The 17678-nt window shown below is 33.1% G+C and overlaps 4 protein-coding genes across 4 annotated transcripts; 3 read left to right on the top strand and 1 right to left on the bottom strand.

The window, feature by feature from the left end:
• Positions 1-612: 612 nt before the first annotated feature.
• VPS13 (membrane morphogenesis protein VPS13) lies at positions 613-9999 on the top strand (the record flags this gene model as incomplete). The annotated part of the gene is made up of 1 exon (XM_001642769.1): positions 613-9999. One exon carries the CDS (start codon positions 613-615, stop codon positions 9997-9999), a length of 9387 nt encoding a protein of 3128 aa, XP_001642819.1.
• A 1030-nt stretch (positions 10000-11029) lies between these two features.
• SDH2 (succinate dehydrogenase iron-sulfur protein subunit SDH2) lies at positions 11030-11806 on the top strand (the record flags this gene model as incomplete). Its single annotated transcript, XM_001642768.1, has 1 exon — positions 11030-11806. The coding sequence occupies one exon, from the start codon at positions 11030-11032 to the stop codon at positions 11804-11806; it is 777 nt and encodes a 258-aa protein (XP_001642818.1).
• Positions 11807-12448: 642 nt separating this feature from the next.
• On the top strand, positions 12449-13108 carry GOS1 (Gos1p; the record flags this gene model as incomplete). The annotated part of the gene is made up of 1 exon (XM_001642767.1): positions 12449-13108. The coding sequence occupies one exon, from the start codon at positions 12449-12451 to the stop codon at positions 13106-13108; it is 660 nt and encodes a 219-aa protein (XP_001642817.1).
• Positions 13109-13494: 386 nt separating this feature from the next.
• FPS1 (Fps1p) lies at positions 13495-15303 on the bottom strand (the record flags this gene model as incomplete). Its single annotated transcript, XM_001642766.1, has 1 exon — positions 13495-15303. The coding sequence occupies one exon, from the start codon at positions 15301-15303 to the stop codon at positions 13495-13497; it is 1809 nt and encodes a 602-aa protein (XP_001642816.1).
• Positions 15304-17678: the final 2375 nt, after the last annotated feature.

Genomic DNA, 17678 nt, shown 5'->3' with positions numbered 1-17678 from the left:
AAGCTGACAAAAGTTAAGCTAAGCAAACCAAATTTAAAAAGACAATACCTCACAATTGAGAACCCTGGTTCACATTACAACAAGAATGACACTCATTCAAGTCTACCATATCAAATTCATCCCCATCCACAATTACCATTAACACTACCAACACCATTACCAATCTATAACATTTACATTACTCCATAATTTTAGAATATCAAATCTACATAGCATACCATCCATCCACTACTTGGAACCAATTAAACTCACTCTTATACCTCCAAACATTAATCTCATCTCATCTCATCTCTTCTTCACTATACGAAACTGATCGTTTCGAACATTTTTCAATTTTTGACCTTCCAGGCTTAGAAAAGAAGAAATCTCAATAATATTTAAAGGATCATTATATTTATACAACACTAAACAGTTTAGTTCATAAGAAATAGATTAACAAGTTTATCAAGATACTCCAGAGTTGGATATCTAAGTTATTTGTTGTTTTTTTTTATTGGATTGTTGCATTTATTTTGTTTTTAAAGAATAAGCTTGTTTAAATTGGAGTGGTTTGATTTGATTTGATTTTACTTGATTTTATTTAAATTGATCGAGGATATTTCATTTTATGAGATGTTGGAATCTTTGGCAGCCAATCTGTTAAATAGATTATTGGGTGCATATGTTGAAAATTTTGATCCGAAACAATTGGATGTTGGTATTTGGAGTGGTGATGTTTTATTGAAGAATTTAAAACTTAGAAATGATTGTTTAGATGCTTTGAATTTGCCGATCAATGTTAAATTTGGTGTCCTAGGTAATTTGGTATTGACTGTGCCATGGTCAAGTTTGAAAAATAAGCCTGTCAAGATCATGATAGAAGACTGTTATCTTCTATGTAATCCTAGGGATCCCAGCGATTATAATGAAAAGGAACAGATTGAAAGGGAATTTAGATTGAAACTGAATAAGTTGGCACAATGGGAACTATCAAATACTGCAAGATTGAACAACTCGGCTACTGAAAAGGGGAAAGATGACAATAATAATGAGTCATTCATGCAATCTCTTTTAACAAAAGTTGTAGATAACTTACAGATTACTATTAAAAATATTCATATTAGATACGAAGATGAACATTGTATCTTTTCAAAAGATCCATGCTCCATTGGTATCACTTTAAATGAATTGTCTGCTATATCGACAGATTCGGATTGGAATCCAAGTTTTATCTCTATAGCAACTAATGTCACTCATAAATTAATGACTCTAAACTCTTTATGTTTTTATTGGAACATACAAAAAGATTTGTCCAATTTGAAGTTTGATAATTCTACTGACATCGCTGAAATTATTAATAATTTTAGAGATTCGATATCTTCCAACGATAAACTAGTAGATAATAATAAATACGTATTGAAGCCAATTACAGGTACTGGTAGATTAAGTGTGAATAAATTAGGCTCTACAGAAAGTCGTCCCCACATTGATTTACAAATGATTTATGACGAATTTGGTGTAGAATTAGGAGATATTGAATATGCAAACTTATTGCACATATTATCAAGTATTAATATCAACAATAAGATATTCAAATTTAAAATTAATAGACCACAATTCTCTGTTAGTGAAGATCCAAAGGCATGGTTTGCTTATACCGCTACCACTGTATTAAATGAAGTAAAGCAGAAATATGAAATATGGACATGGGAACATATTAAGAAAAGATGTGATCAAAGACGTGAATATATTAGATTATGGTTGCAAAAATTGAAATTGCCAAATTTGAATAATCCATTACCGGATGAAAAAAATCAAAAGGCTTTGGATCAACTAGAACATGATTTACAATACGAAGATATTATTCTTTTCAGATCTATAGCAAGAAAAATGTATATTCAATTATTAAAGGAATCATCAAGAGACAATACCCCAACTCCGCAAGCAGCACAGAACTCTGCATCAACTTGGTTTTCATCATTTTGGACAGGTAAAAGTGATAATACAAAAGAATTACAAATGACTGATGAACAAAGAAAAGAATTATATGAAGCAATTGAATTTACAGAAAACGACACTGTAATCAATAATATTCAAATTCCGAAAGAAACAGTAACTTTTAGAGTAACAAGTTTTTTAAAGAAAGGTTCATTCTGTATTACTAAAAGAGAACAAAATATGAAACTAGGTGAAATGATATTTGAAGAATGTTATTTTGAATTTTTACAACGTCCAGAATCTCATATGACATCTTTCAAATTACAAAAATTTATTTTTGAAGATGGTTCTCCAAATACACTATACAAGCATATTATTAGTGTTAAAAATTTGAATGGAAATGAAGAAGTTACCAATTCGACAAAAATTCATCCATTGTTTGAGGCGTTTTATGAAGATAATCCCTTGGATGGTTCTGCCGATTCTAAGATAGGTGTCAAGTTAAGAGGTATGACAATCTTTTATCATGTTCATTTCATCAACGAAGTTTTGCGATTCTTCAATCCACCAAAGCAACATATGAATACAATAGGTGCAATAATTAACGCTGCAGAGGCAACTGTTGAAGGATGGACTTCTCAAACAAGAATGGGTTTGGAAGCTTTGTTGGAAGAGCATAGAACGGTCAATATTAATTTGGACCTCCAAGCTCCATTGATTATCTTACCACTTGATCCACACAGTTGGGATACCCCTTGTGCAGTTATAGATGCTGGTCATATAACTCTTTTAAGTGATTTAGTTTCTAAAGATAAGATAAAAGTTATTAAGGAAATGTCTATAGAAGAATACGACAAAATTGACGGGTCTGAGATTAATAGATTAATGTTTGATAGATTTCAATTATGTTCACAAGATACTCAAATTTTGATTGGACCTGATGTCAGAAGTACCCTTTCAAGTCTCTCAAAAGAAGATCCAGATGACAGATTTAGCATTTTAGATAAAATGAGATTGGAACTTTCGGTAGATATATCAATCTTGCCAAGGGCATATAATTTGCCTCGTATTAGGACATTTGGTAGACTTCCTACGCTAAATTTATCGTTGAATGACTATCAATACAATATTATAATGCAGCTTATAGCCAAATGTATACCATCTGGTGTCAATATTGATGATAATGATGAGTTTAGTAACTTTTTTAATTCAGCTGAAACTGATGAAAAGAGGAAGTATGAGTTACAATTGACTGAAACATTCCGTATGTTAAAAGGTATGAGTGATGCAGAAATTGATCAAAAATTCATGGATATTTGTTTTGATATCGAATCTATTAATATGTCCGTTTACCAATGCACCGACAATGCAACTATGAACGGAAGAAAATTGATCGAAATTTTGGGTAATCAATTAAAATTCAATTTTATAAAGAAGGCAAAAGAAATGACGTTTGATATCAGTATGCATTCCCTCGATGTAATTGATTATATTATTAAGTCTGGAGAAGGAGAACTCAAACGTTTAATTTCTTCTGAAGGAATTTCAGCTGCAGAAGATAAACATTTGTTTAGCTTATATTACGTAAGGCAACAGAGAATTGTAGAGCATGAAAATATTCTAATTGAAATCTTTGATCAGGATGTTCGTATCGATATGGCTAAGTTACACTTAGGTTTAACTCCAAAGTCTATTTTAACGTTATTTAATTATGCAATTACAACATTTACTGATCCTACAGCCACAGATATGCCGGCAGATGCTTTAAGACATAATAGTGAAGATAGAGAGGATGCTCCACAGAAAATCATTATGCTTGTCAAAATGGCTGGTGTTACGATTGATTTCAATGATGATAGTTCAAAGTTAGCAACATGGATTTTGACAGCTGCGGAATTTTCATTATTAATGTTACCAGAGAAAATGAAATTTGGTTTAAAGTTAGGTGGAATGGAATTGATCGATGCCTCTGTACTAAATGCAGATGGTCAAGAGTTCAGCAGATTAATATCGATGGACGATGAAGAATTAGTAGAATTTTCATATGAAACGTTTGACCCTACAGAAAATAAGAACAACTACGATTCATTGCTTATTTATAAGGCCGCTTCGATGCATGTAACTTTTGTTGAAGAATCTATTAATAAAATAATGAATTACTTCTACAAGTTTTTGAGAATGAAGAGTTTGTTTGAAAAGGCACGGGAGGTAGCATACAATCAGACGCCATCAATTGATGCGGTCAATAATATGAAATTGAGTATCAACGTTAAAAGTCCGTTGATTACATTTCCAAGAGAATCTGATTATGAAAACGGTAAATACGATACTATTGACTTTTACTTGGGTGATTTCTATGTTGAAAACCATTTTACTCAGATAGAATTGGATCACAAAGTGAATCATATGAAACTAGGAATAAAGGAAGGAAGTTTCTCTTCCAAAATCTGGATCCATACTGGTGAAATGCAAAATTTCGACATCGTTAAAGATATGGGTTTAACTTTTAATATTGATCACGATCCTATAGCTTTAGATACAGATCCTAAGTTTAAAATTGATGGTATATTTGATGCATTGCGTGCTTCGTTAACTGAGATTCAATTGCATTATCTATTTTCTATTTGGGGCAGAATATTTTTAGCTTTCCAAGTCAAAGAAGTCGATTTAAGTGAACTTGATGAAGAAGTGGGTTATGTAAATGAAATAGTAGAAAATTCAAGTGACGACTCTGCCTCAAATAGTAGAGCGCACTCCCCTGAAAATCCCTCAGATGTAGCAAATGGAAATGGAATATATGTTGATTTCACATTTAGGGCGCCAGAGACATCGTTAACCCTTTATAACAAAACTGCATCTTGCACAACTCTTAAGAAGTACGGGCTTACCAGGTTTAAATTTGAAGACATTGGATTTAATTTTATTCTAAAAAACGATGATTCTTTAGATGGCTCCTCTCATATTGACTCATTTACAATTGAAGATATTAGGAATTTGAAGGATAATAAGCATACTGAGTTGGTACCAAAGATTTCTGGATCAAAGTACCAGTTTACTTCGAATATTAATCGTAAATGTATTGATGGTGATTTATTTACTACCTTTTCGATTACGATTGATAATCCTCTAGTAATTATTGCAATGGATTATTTGTTTGAGTTGAAGAATTTCTATGATAATTCCTTTGGTATTCCAACCAAAGTTATGATACCTAATACACCTGTTCCATACACAACTGAACTTGATATGACGAAAACTTTTGACCAATTAGAAACACAAAACAAGTTCCAATATATTTTTAATATGGTCAATCCTCAAGTAATGTTATTAGCGGATCCATCAGATATTGAATCTGAAGCAGTAGTATTTAAGGTTGGTCAGTTTCAAGTTGCAAGTCAAAATATTACAACTGTTATGGCAAATAATGTAGGTGTATTTTTATCTAAAATGAATAGTCCTAAAGCAACTAATGTGAGACTGTTAGACGATTTTTCTTCGTCCATTGTTATTGACCAACGTAGTTCGACAGTTGAAAAGCTTTTGACTGAAATCCAAGCTTCAGTCCAACCCTTATTGATGAGGATTTCTTTAAGAGATATTAGACTGGCAATGTTGATTTTCAATAGGGCAGTATCTCTTCTAAGTAAAAGTGAATACTTTTCTGGAAATCCAAATGAAAGATCTAGTAACTCTAGTTCTGGTAGTAATTCTAGTAAAGAGGATATTAATTCAACTAATACCGAAATAATAGAGAACACTTTTTCGAATCCAAATACAAAGAATAAGAGCAGTGACTCATTGACCAAGAGCACCACCGTTGCTACAAATTATGGATCGAATTCTATTGTCACAGTACAAGCTGAAAATTTAAATATTGAAATGGGCGGTCTGCGTCTTGTTCTGATTGGTGATATTCATGAAATGCCAATTCTAGATATGAATGTCAACGCCTTCGAAATAACTGCAAAAGATTGGTCGACTGAATTAGATGCATTAGCTACACTGGAAACATATGTTAATGTTTTTAACTATTCAAGATCGAGCTGGGAACCATTGATTGAACCAGTACCTATTTCATTCCACCTTTCAAAGGGGTTAGATAAGGATGCGGCAATAATGTTCGATATTATTACAAGAAAGGTGGCCGAAATAACTCTATCTACAAGATCTATTTCTATGCTTTCACAAATTCCTAGCTCATTGTCAGGTGAATTAACCTTGAGACCTAGAGGTTCAGAAAAACCATATTTGCTACATAACGACACAGGTTTAGATTTGGATGTTTGGATAATCACCGAATCTGCAGATGAAAAGAAGAATTTGGTTACATTAAAGAGCGGCACATCTTTACCATGGGAATTTGAAGACTGGAGAACTGTTAGAGAAAAGTTGGATATCGACAATAAAAGAAATATGCTAGGTATAGCTATTTCAGGTACTAGTTATAAAACAAGAATGAAAATTGATGCTACTTATGAAGGGGAACTGATGTTTGTCCTACAGCCTGCATTTAACGAAATTCACAATAGATTGATATGTGATTTAAAATGTAGCGATGATAATATTAAGGAAATTACTTTTAGATCTACCTTGACACTGGAAAATTCCACTGATACAGAAATTCAATTTGTGTTTGGTAGTGAAACTTCTGAAGAGACAGTTTATACTATATTACCACTTGAAATCAGATCAATACCTATTGAAAAGGTATATTATTCCAAGATTCATATTAAACCATCTGGATCAGAATTTGACTGGTCGGAACAAACTCTATATTGGAAAGACTTGTTGTCAGATCCACTATCGGTTCAATGTTCCGCAGTTGGCGAAGATGATAGGAAATTTTATTTCGAAGTTAATGCTAAATATGATAAGAGGGAACCTTTAGCACAAATTTTCCCTCGTATGAAAATAATTATTTCATCCCCATTAGTTATTGAAAATCTTCTTCCTTGTGGCTTCAATTTTTCTTTGTTTGATAAACGTGACGGAGGTAATAGTTTCAAGTATTTGGAAAAGAATGGGAAAATTACAATACATGATGTATCATTAGATAACTTTTTATTATTTTCTGTTCAGCCATTAATGGATGATGCAATGGTGTCGAAGGCATCTATTATTAACACACCATCAGAAAGTGCTTTGACTCCAGAAAATACGTTAACATTATCTCTCAATGGTGGGCAAAGATTAAATCTAAAAATTGCTTATCACAGTGTAGAAGGTACAAGAGCTAAAATTTTGAAAATTTATTCTCCATATATCATTTTCAATGGAACTGGTAAGGATTTATATATTCAGGATAACAACAAAAATATAACTCAGTCCAAGCTGATATCAAGTGAGGAAAGTGATGGTGCTGATGATGATGAACCATATACTACTGCAAAAATGTTCTCGTTTACAGACTTAGGTTACAAAAATAATAGGGCCAAAATAAGATTCAAAGATACCGATTGGAGTATTCCTTTATCTTTTGACGCTATTGGACAATCATTTGATGGTATATTGAACATACCAAATAAGGAGCAAGAATCGAATGTCGGTATACATATTGTCGATGGTGAAGGTGAATATTCATTGAGTAAACTCATAGAGATTGCACCAAGATATATTGTACATAACGACTTAGAAATTCCATTAGAATTATGTGAGTTTGGTTCAACAAATATAGTAGAATTGGAACCCGATGATTCAATCCCTATGTATAAAATGAGGAATATCGTGAATAAGCAATTACAAATCAAATTTTTGGGTTCTAAATCAGACTGGTCAGCTCCATTTTATATTAAAGATATTGGCTTTACTTATTTGAAAGTTCTGCAAGAAAATTCAACGCATAAGCTTCTAAAAGTTGAAATTGTTTTGGATAAAGCTACTATTTTTATAAGAATTAAAGACGGTGGGAATTGCTGGCCTTATTCTATTAGGAATCTGAGTGATCATGAATTTATTTTCTATCAAAGAGATCCAAAAATAATTGATGATTATTATGAAACGGAAGATGATGAAGAATCTGGTCTGGTAGAATATAAACCATTATACTATCGTGTTCCTTCAAGCAGTATTATGCCTTACGCGTGGGACTATCCTGCGGCAAGGCAGAAAAAGTTGATCTTATCTGCAAAGGGTAGGAAAAGAGAAATTCAGTTAGCTGAAATTGGTAATTTGACTCCAATGAGACTACCTGGTGCTCTCCCAACTGATGCCTCTGAATCTGTAGAGTTAAATGTAATTGCAGACGGTCCAACACAGGTATTGGTGATTACGAACTACAGTAGAGAATCCAGTTTATACAAATTGAAATCCAAGCAATCGATGTCATCAATCTCTGTCAATAGTTCAAAAGAAGTTTTTGAAGCCAAGGAAACTGATGAGAAAATATTTAGAAAGGTCGTAGTGAGTTTCAAAGGACTTGGTTTATCGTTGATTAATGCGCAATTGCAAGAATTATTATATGTTAACTTAAGAGGCATTGAGTTGAAATACACTGAATCAGATTTGTATCAAACATTCAGTTGGAAAATGAAATGGATGCAAATTGATAACCAATTATTTGGTGCAAATTTCCCTAATGTTTTATACCCAACTGCTATTCCAGATAATAAAAACGAAAATGAAAATCATCCAGTGTTGTACGGTTCTATATCTAAGGTTAAAGATGACACTCATGGTGTTGTTTATTTCAAACATTTGACAGTTCTATTACAGGAATTGTCCTTGCAATTGGATGAAGATTTCTTATTTTCCTTACTGGACTTCACAAAATTCCCAGGTGCTGCATGGAATAAAGATAGCCAAACTGTGACTTATAAAGATCAGGTTAGATTACCAGAATTTAAGGAAGTTCAGTTTTCGGAGGATACCTATTTTGAATTGTTTCATATACAACCGACTATGCTACATTTATCATTTGTAAGATCTGAGAGGTTGAATTATATAGAAGAGGAAGAGAAGAAGATGATGGAAAAAAGAAGTACTCTACTATTTTTAGTTAACATATTAACTATGACAATCGGTAATGTCAATGATGCTCCAATTAGAATGAACTCTTTATATATGGATAACCTAAGAGTACCAGTATCTACTTTGATAAATTCAATCAAAACACATTATGGACAACAATTTGTATATCAATTGCACAAGATATTGGGTTCAGCTGATTTCTTAGGTAATCCTGTAGGTCTATTTAATACGATTAGTTCAGGTGTGTGGGATATATTCTACGAACCATATAAAGGTTATATGATGAATGATAGGCCAGGAGAGATTGGGATTTATTTGGCCAAAGGTGGTTTAAGCTTTGCTAAAAAAACTGTTTTTGGTCTATCTGATAGTATGGCTAAATTCACTGGATCTGTTGCCAAGGGTCTGTCAGTAACACAAGATTCAGAATTTCAAGAATCGCGTAGATTGCAGCAACGAATCAATAATAACAGTCGTAATGTACTAGCCACATCAGCTCAATCTTTTGCTAATACGATAGGTAGCGGTATATCTGGTATGGCCTTGGATCCTTACAAAGGTGCACAAAAGGAAGGTGCAGCAGGGTTTATCAAAGGATTAGGTAAAGGTATATTTGGATTACCAACGAAGACTGCTATTGGTATACTTGATCTAACAAACAATTTGAGTCAAGGAGTCAAAAGTACTACAACAGTTTTAGATACCTCGATCCCTTATAGAGTACGTATGGCACGCTACATTGGACATGATCAAATTATTAAACCATATAATCTCAGAGAATCACAAGGACAATATTGGTTAAAGAGTTGTAACGGTGGTCTATACATGTCAGATCATTATTTGACACACGTAGTACTTCCAGGAAGAGAATTAGCAGTTGCGGTATCTATGGAACACATAGTTGAAGTACGTATTGCTAGTGAAGAAGCTATGTGGGCAACAGCATATCAAGAGATCCAAGGGATTGTTCTTGAAAAGACAGGTATCTATATAAAATTGAAATCACAGGCAGAATATTTTATTCCAATACAAGACCCGATTGAAAGAAAACATGTGTATAAGAATATTGCAATTGCAGTTACTGAATACAACAAGTATTGTGAAGCAACATTATGATGATTTAATTCTGATATAATCCTACAGTAGAGTCAGGAAGAAAAATTCAAATAAAATAAAATAAAATAGAATAAATTAAAATGGATATATTTCAAAACTAGACGGAAAAAAAGGTAGGTAGAGTGAATAAGAAGTAAAATAATAATAAAAATGGTAAGGTTGTTCAAGAGTCAAAATCAAGTCACAAACGCATTGTTAATAAGATTTTTATACCTCAACAAGGCAGGAAAACAATTGAAATTCTATCGAATAAAAACGCACTCAACTCATCCATAATAAAATTTAATCAATTCCCGTTTAATGGACATGATTAGTCTTTTTTTATCATTACAGTTGATTGAATTACTGAATTATTGATTTAATCCCATAATGTAAATGTCATGTCAAAACTACGCTACAACCTTGTGTTATGATTCGTTCTCTACCTCATTGGATTGATTCATCATTGCTTACCGTTCCTTTTTGATGACCCCTGGCTATTTCGGCCATCACGTGATCGTAGTCCTATAACGTTCCACCGTTAAGTCGAACCAATGGGAAATGGAAAGGGAGAAAGTTGTTCTAATATGGGAGAGAGCAAGCAATGGTTATGACAGCAGACAGAAGCACAAGGTTGATATGCAATGTAGATGGATAGGACAAGGTTACGTTATTTAATCATTAACTGATGGATATTGATTGATACTGGCTGTTACAATTTAAATTTTAATCATCATATAAAGAAGATGAATCTGTTTTTTTATTCAAATATTTGTTATAGTACTATTGACTATTCAGGTTTGATTTGGATTTAGATTGAACTTAACAAAGAAGTTGTGGTTTATTTGAATTTGCCTGGAAAGAGACTAGATTAGACATAGAAGCAAGGTTTATTCTAAATTTGGTTGGTTTAATTTAGTTATTCTAAACTGAGGGTTGTAATATTTGGATAATTACGAATTTCTAAAGAATAAGGAACTAATTAAGTTGATAATTAATTAATTTATTAAGGAAAAAAATTCCCAATTTTCTATTATTATTAAAGAGTAAGATGATGTACAAGAGTTTGGTTGGTTTGGTTACAAAAAGAGGATTAGCCAGTGGTGTTGAACACACTGCAAGGATGAAATCTTTTAAAATTTATAGATGGAATCCTGATACTCCTAGCGTAAAACCTGTTTTACAAAACTATCAAGTTGATTTAAACGATTGTGGTCCAATGGTTTTAGATGCTCTGATCAAGATTAAAAATGAACAAGATGGTACTTTGACTTTCAGAAGATCATGTAGAGAAGGTATTTGTGGTTCTTGTGCAATGAACATCGGTGGTAGTAATACATTAGCCTGTCTATGTAAAATTGATCAAGATAATACAAAAGACTTAAAAATTTACCCATTACCTCATATGTACGTTGTTAAGGACTTGGTTCCAGATTTGACCAATTTTTACAAACAATACAAGTCTATCCAACCATATTTACAAAGAAAATCTTTCCCTGAGGATGGTAAAGAGGTCTTACAAAGTATTGAAGACCGTAAGAAATTGGATGGCTTGTATGAATGTATTTTATGTGCATGTTGTTCAACTTCTTGTCCTTCCTACTGGTGGAATCAAGAAGAATATTTAGGTCCAGCTGTATTGATGCAAGCTTATCGTTGGTTGATTGATTCAAGAGATCAAGCTTCTCACATCAGAAAGGAAATGTTGGAAAACTCAATGTCCTTATACAGATGTCATACCATCATGAACTGTACAAAGACCTGTCCAAAGGGTTTGAACCCAGGTAAAGCAATTGCCGAAATTAAGAAATCATTGGCTTTTGAATAATCATCAAAGTATTAATAATATTCAATATTTTTTATTCCTTTTTAGTTGAACTAAGAAACACATCAACGATAATGACAAATTTGAACTTATAAGGAATACAAAAAGCCGTAATTCAACTGATATTGATATGACATTACTTAAGTTTTTGAATTCACTGAATTTTTACATCGATCTGAATATCCTCAAGATTGTTCTATCCATTTAATAATATCTATTCCTTCTTAAAATTTATGGTTTCAACATAAAAAAAAAAGAATGATAAATCAACAGTTGTCTATTCCACTTATTTCACTGTATCCTTCTAAAATATTATTATTATTATCATCTACTCTATCTATCTAGTTATTTATTTATTTATTTATTTATTTATTTATTTATTTATTAAATGATTAATTTATTTATTAAGTTACCATTAATATGAATATATATTCTCTTATGAACTAATGATATTTAGGCTTAAATATTGTTGAATTTTTCATTATAGCGTACGTAATAAAATAATGAAATTAAAAAGGGAAGTTGACAAGAAAGACCATTTAAAACAAAGTTGAACAACTTGAGATTAAGAAAGAGGTTTATATTATTAGTACAGATCAGTATAGTTCAAGTGATCTGAGTGTGTTGGTCAGTATTAAGAGCAAGATGTCCAAAGGTCCTTCATTTGTTACTATAAGGAGTGAAGTAATTTCTTTAGAATCAAAAGCTGATAGCTTATTATCAAAATATTCATCGTTTGCCCAAACTACTAGTTCTGAGGCAACAGGTCAAGAAAAGAAGTTGGATGTTCAAATTGAAAATGTATTGCAGAGGACCCAAGATGTTGTTGAAAAATTAAGGAATATTTGTAATGATAATAACGATATTTCTACAACAAAGTTAACACAATTATCAAGACATGCTGAGATTTTGCAAGATCATTGGAAAAATTTTAGGAATATAAGATCTTCAATTCAACAAGAACGTAATAGATTGAACCTGCTGTTTAGTGTTAAGAATGATATAGAGCAGCAGAAATTTTTGGATACAAATGAAGATGAGTATATTCAAAATGAAGCTAGAAGAGTTGATCAATCACATAATTTGGTTGATAGATTGATTGCTCAAGCTTTAGAGACAAGAGATCAATTCAACAGTCAGAGTAATTTACTTCATAGTGCAAATAATAGAATGCTACAAACTATCCAGAGAATACCAGGTTTAAATCAATTGATTGCCAAGATTAATACAAGAAGAAGGAAAAATGCGCTTATTTTGTCCTCAGTGATAACAATATGTTTTTTGATATTGTTCTTCACTTGGTAGATTAAATTTAGTTTGTCATGAGTAAATAGAAAATATTAGTTATATATAAATAAGGATATCAAAAGTTATATCAAATCATACTTGCTTTGAGATCTCAGAAATAAATAAAGAAAAAATAACGGGGGAACAGGAAGCCTGGAATCATAAAAATGTACTTCATGATGGGTAGTCCAATTGGTCAACACCTAACAGAACTCTGATTAATCCTCAGTTTGAAATATAATCTGAAGTCACTTTCTATATACTACATATAACAATCAATCTTTCAACACATAAATTAGGATATATATATACATTAAATACATCGAATATACAAGACCATACATAATGAAATGAATATAATGTTACTGATTAAAAGTTGCTTAAATTATTTAATTATATACCGATTAGTTTTTTTCATTAGAATCTTTGACGGTTTCTGGTGAGGAAGAACCATCAGTTAACATCACAGATGCATGAGAAGCACCACCCAATGAAGCGGTTTCAATAGAGTCACCTTCTTCAAGGATAGTTGGAACACCATTACCGTAACCCTTACCTCTTTGAACAGGTCTGAATTGAACTGACTTTTGTTTAGAGTCATCAGCTGAAGAACCGTTAGACTTAGTTCTGGTTCTAGCTGGTTTCAACTTTTGATCACCAATTTGGCTGTCATTATCATTGTATGAGAAATCACTCAATTCAGATGTAGCTCTTTCTCTGCTTCTAGCCTTCCAGCCAGGTCTTCTGTGCCATGTTCTCAAGAACTTCTCCTTGTATATACTTAATGGCCAGTTAACTGGAGATTCATGACCTTGATAGATACAAATATCGTAAACCAAACCACCAAAAGTAGCACCAATGAATGGAACAATCATTGGAACCCAGAAGTAATGATGGTGGAAATCCCAAATTAAGGCTCTCTTGAAACCAACGACATAGATAGCCAATCTTGGACCCATATCTCTCGCCAAATTAATAGCACAGGCAGTTTGGTACGACATAGAAGCATTTAAGATGTAAATTAAGAAGAATAACATAACAGGGAAAATATCAGTGGACAAACTTGTGTAAGGATCAGTTAATGCAAACAAGGAAGCTTGGAACATAGCAGTGTTGACAAATTCAGATACAACTTGTCTAGCGGTAGACAAATAAGCTTGAGGGAAAGTACAGAACATGGATGCAACACTTTGGTTAGATCTCCAATCTGGGAATGTTTCCTTAATAACCTTCTTATAGTATGCAAAGACAATTAAACCACCTAAGAAACCACCTAATAGTTGACCAGCGATGTAAATTGGGACCTTCTTTAATGGCAAACCTCTGTAGATAAAGTTAGATACGGTGACAGCAGGATTTAAATGGGCACCAGAAATAGCACTACCACCAGCGGCGAAATAACCCATTACAACTGCTGCTGCCCAACCGAATGGAATGGCGTCAAAAGTACCAGCACCTTGAGAGTTGATAATGTCTTCAAAAGAAGTAAAGATTTGAATTTGATCACTTGTGATGATACCAGCAGCTTCTAGATTGGCTAAAGTCTTTGCGAATTGATCTTGTTGGGCCTTAGCACCTAAACCAACTTGAGCACTAACAGCGTCACCAAAGATGACCAAGAACATAGTACCCAAGAATTCAGCTAAGAATTCCTTTAAGTAAGTGTGCTTAATAGAAGACCATCTGTTGATTGGATGGTAAGTGGAAGGTAAAACGGTAGGAGTTTGAGGATTTTGGTATAAAGTTTTTGGTTTAACCATTAGTGGTACGTTTCTTGGATCTGGGGAAAAATCATCATATCCATTACCTTCACCTTGTTGATTTGTATTTGCTTGACCATCGTCTGCATTTCTGTAAAAATCACCGACATCCAAGACATTTGAAGCAACTGGAGTCTTTGCTCTCTGCCTTAGATTGGATGCATTATCACCATCCCTGTTGAATGCTGAGTCGGCACCAGACATTGCCATTTGGGTATTTGGAACAACTTCTTGAATTGGGTATGAACCATCAATTGTGTATTGTGGTATATAAGTAGTTGCTAAGTTTGAATATTGGTAATTATACTCTTGTTGTCTTTCATAATCGAAATTTTCATGGTTGCTATTATGATGATGGTGATTGGCTGAGCTTTGATTTTGATCTCTTACTTTTTCTTCATTGTTGTTATTGGCCGAGTCCTTTACACTCTCATCTTGATTTGAAGGTTTCATGTCGTCGTTTATATCTTAATAATTACGATAAATGAATGCAATCTTATAATAAAATACTAGATTATTATTATTAGTGATTATTATTAGTATTAGTATTATTAAAGATTATCGTATATTATTATCGTCAATAATAATTTCTATCTACTGTATGATCGGATATTATTATTGTTGTTGATACTGTATTGCTAGCAGATAAAATATAGTAAAAGAATAGTATAAGTTTAAAAGCGAATACAATTTAGTTGTAAAGGAGCAATGGAAATCGATTTTAGTGTTCTTAATTTTAGGATTAGTCCAGGTTTAAATAAGATTTATTTTTTCAAATTAATCTAATAATCTGCCCACAATCAATCTTTATTAAAATCGTCGATGAATGTACTGATAAATTTGTCTTAATGCTTAGATACTCTGTAATAAAACTTGACCTTTCTCTAAAAGAAAATTTTTTTTTTTTATTTTTTCCTTTCTTAAATTAATTAGTAGTATTATTACTTATTTTACTATCAAGAACCTTCTCTTGTCCCTCACACTTCTTTTTTCTTAATTGTATTTTACTATATTTTAGTTTAAATTTTGGGGGGCAGACAGGTAGGTCTTACTATACTATCCTTGAAATTTCGAAATTAGTTAAACCAATTAATGAATTGATTAAATTTTAGAGGAGATGCTGACCTTGTCCTACAAACTTTATTCAGCTATTGCGATTAAAATGCCCAAAAGAAGAAGAGGAAGAAGAAGAAAAAAGAGAAGTTTCAATATATCTATCAATTAGGTGATTTAATGAAATTTCTGTAATTAGCAAACACCGTTAACGTAAAAACAAAAACAAACAAACAAACAAACAAACAAACAAACAAATACAGAAAGAAGGAAAGAAATGAATAGTTCTTGGGAAAAGGTTATATTATTCTTCGATTAAACGTATTCACCCCTCAAATATACCAAATACCAAACAAAGAAACAGGCAAACTAAGGTCAACTAAGGTCAACTAAGTTAACTAAACTAAGCTAAACTAAACTGAAAAATTTTTCAGTCTTGAAGACTAAGACTAAGACTAAGACCAGGGCCAAGCTTGAGTTGAGTAGAGCAGACTAGAACAAGTGAGAACTGATGTATTCTGAGTTTTCTCTTGAGGTTGACGATGATAAAGATGATGATGATGTTGATATATGCATTGGATTGGATACCGGAGCAAGAGGGCAGATGCTTTTTTCACTTTGGCTTTGGCTTTGTCTTTGTCTTTGTAGCTTACAGTTTGCAGCTAACCATATGGGTTGATATCCTTGTTCGAATCCGAAACTTTTAAAGAGCCTAGTTGTATGGGAGTTTTCAGTAACATTAACATGTCTTTCTGACCACAGATGTGTTCTTCCGCAAATGTGTAGTTCAGTGTCTCGTGAAGTAGTATGCTGTTGGCCCAGCTGTCCATTGAAACCTAGAGAAATAATTTGGAATACGATTGTTTCTCTGGTTAGCCACATTTAAAGGATATTTAATTATTCCTTATTGAGGTAATCTGGTGGTTATATCTTGCTGGATTTGGTCGGCTTGGGTTGTGCTCTTCTCTGGCAGTGCAGCAAATGACAGCCGTCTTTTCTCATTTCTTTTTACTTGAACAGCTCTCTTTGGCTAGCACATTTCGGATTTCCGAGGTTCAGAAGAGTTTCATGAAGTAAGTAGCCAGTCTTCACTCTCCCGTCTTGTCCTGAAGGTGGATTGGATTGGATTGGATTTGGTTGTAATGCTTCTGGATTAATAAAAGAGACACTGCTAGCTCTCTCTCTCTCTTGAGAAGATGGGTTGGTAAGCCGGAGAGCACACTCAAGAGACGTTAGTGGCATCTTTGGGGTTGGGGGGATTGGGGGTATGAGATGAGATGAGATGAGATGAGATGGGATGGGATAGGAGAGGTGATGGATGGGGGTAATGGATTAGGACTGCAAAGAGAGGAAGGGATAGAACCCGTCTAAGCCGGACCTATGTTTTGGTTGCTTTTTTTTTTATTTTGTTTTTTCCACTTTTAACTTTGAGTTTCACTTTTATGTTGCAGTGCAGTCAGTTGGCTGTACTGCTAGTTCTTCCCAAGTTTATTCATCTCTCTCTCTCCCCCATCCTCCACCCCCAATGGAGTATTGGGCTAGTTTTATCCTGGAGCATAGAATCTCCCCTCTGGGGGGTTGACCCAGAGATGTTTAAGAAAACCCTTCACTTCACTTTCCTTGAACACATCTTTTGAAGTGCAGTACCCTGTATGGTCTCTTTCTTTTCTCAGTTTTCTTCTGCTCCCTGCTCTTGGTGGTGATAAAATTATTTATCAAGCCATATTCGAATTCGGGAAAGATAGTTGATGCTGTTTGGAGCAGAGGTTTTGTTG

This window comes from Vanderwaltozyma polyspora, genomic scaffold (assembly GCF_000150035.1).
Source record: "Vanderwaltozyma polyspora DSM 70294 KpolScaffold388 genomic scaffold, whole genome shotgun sequence".
NCBI classification, from domain to species: domain Eukaryota; kingdom Fungi; phylum Ascomycota; class Saccharomycetes; order Saccharomycetales; family Saccharomycetaceae; genus Vanderwaltozyma; species Vanderwaltozyma polyspora.
Note: the sequence above shows the minus strand (reverse complement) of the source record. Positions and strands in the feature narration are given on the sequence as shown.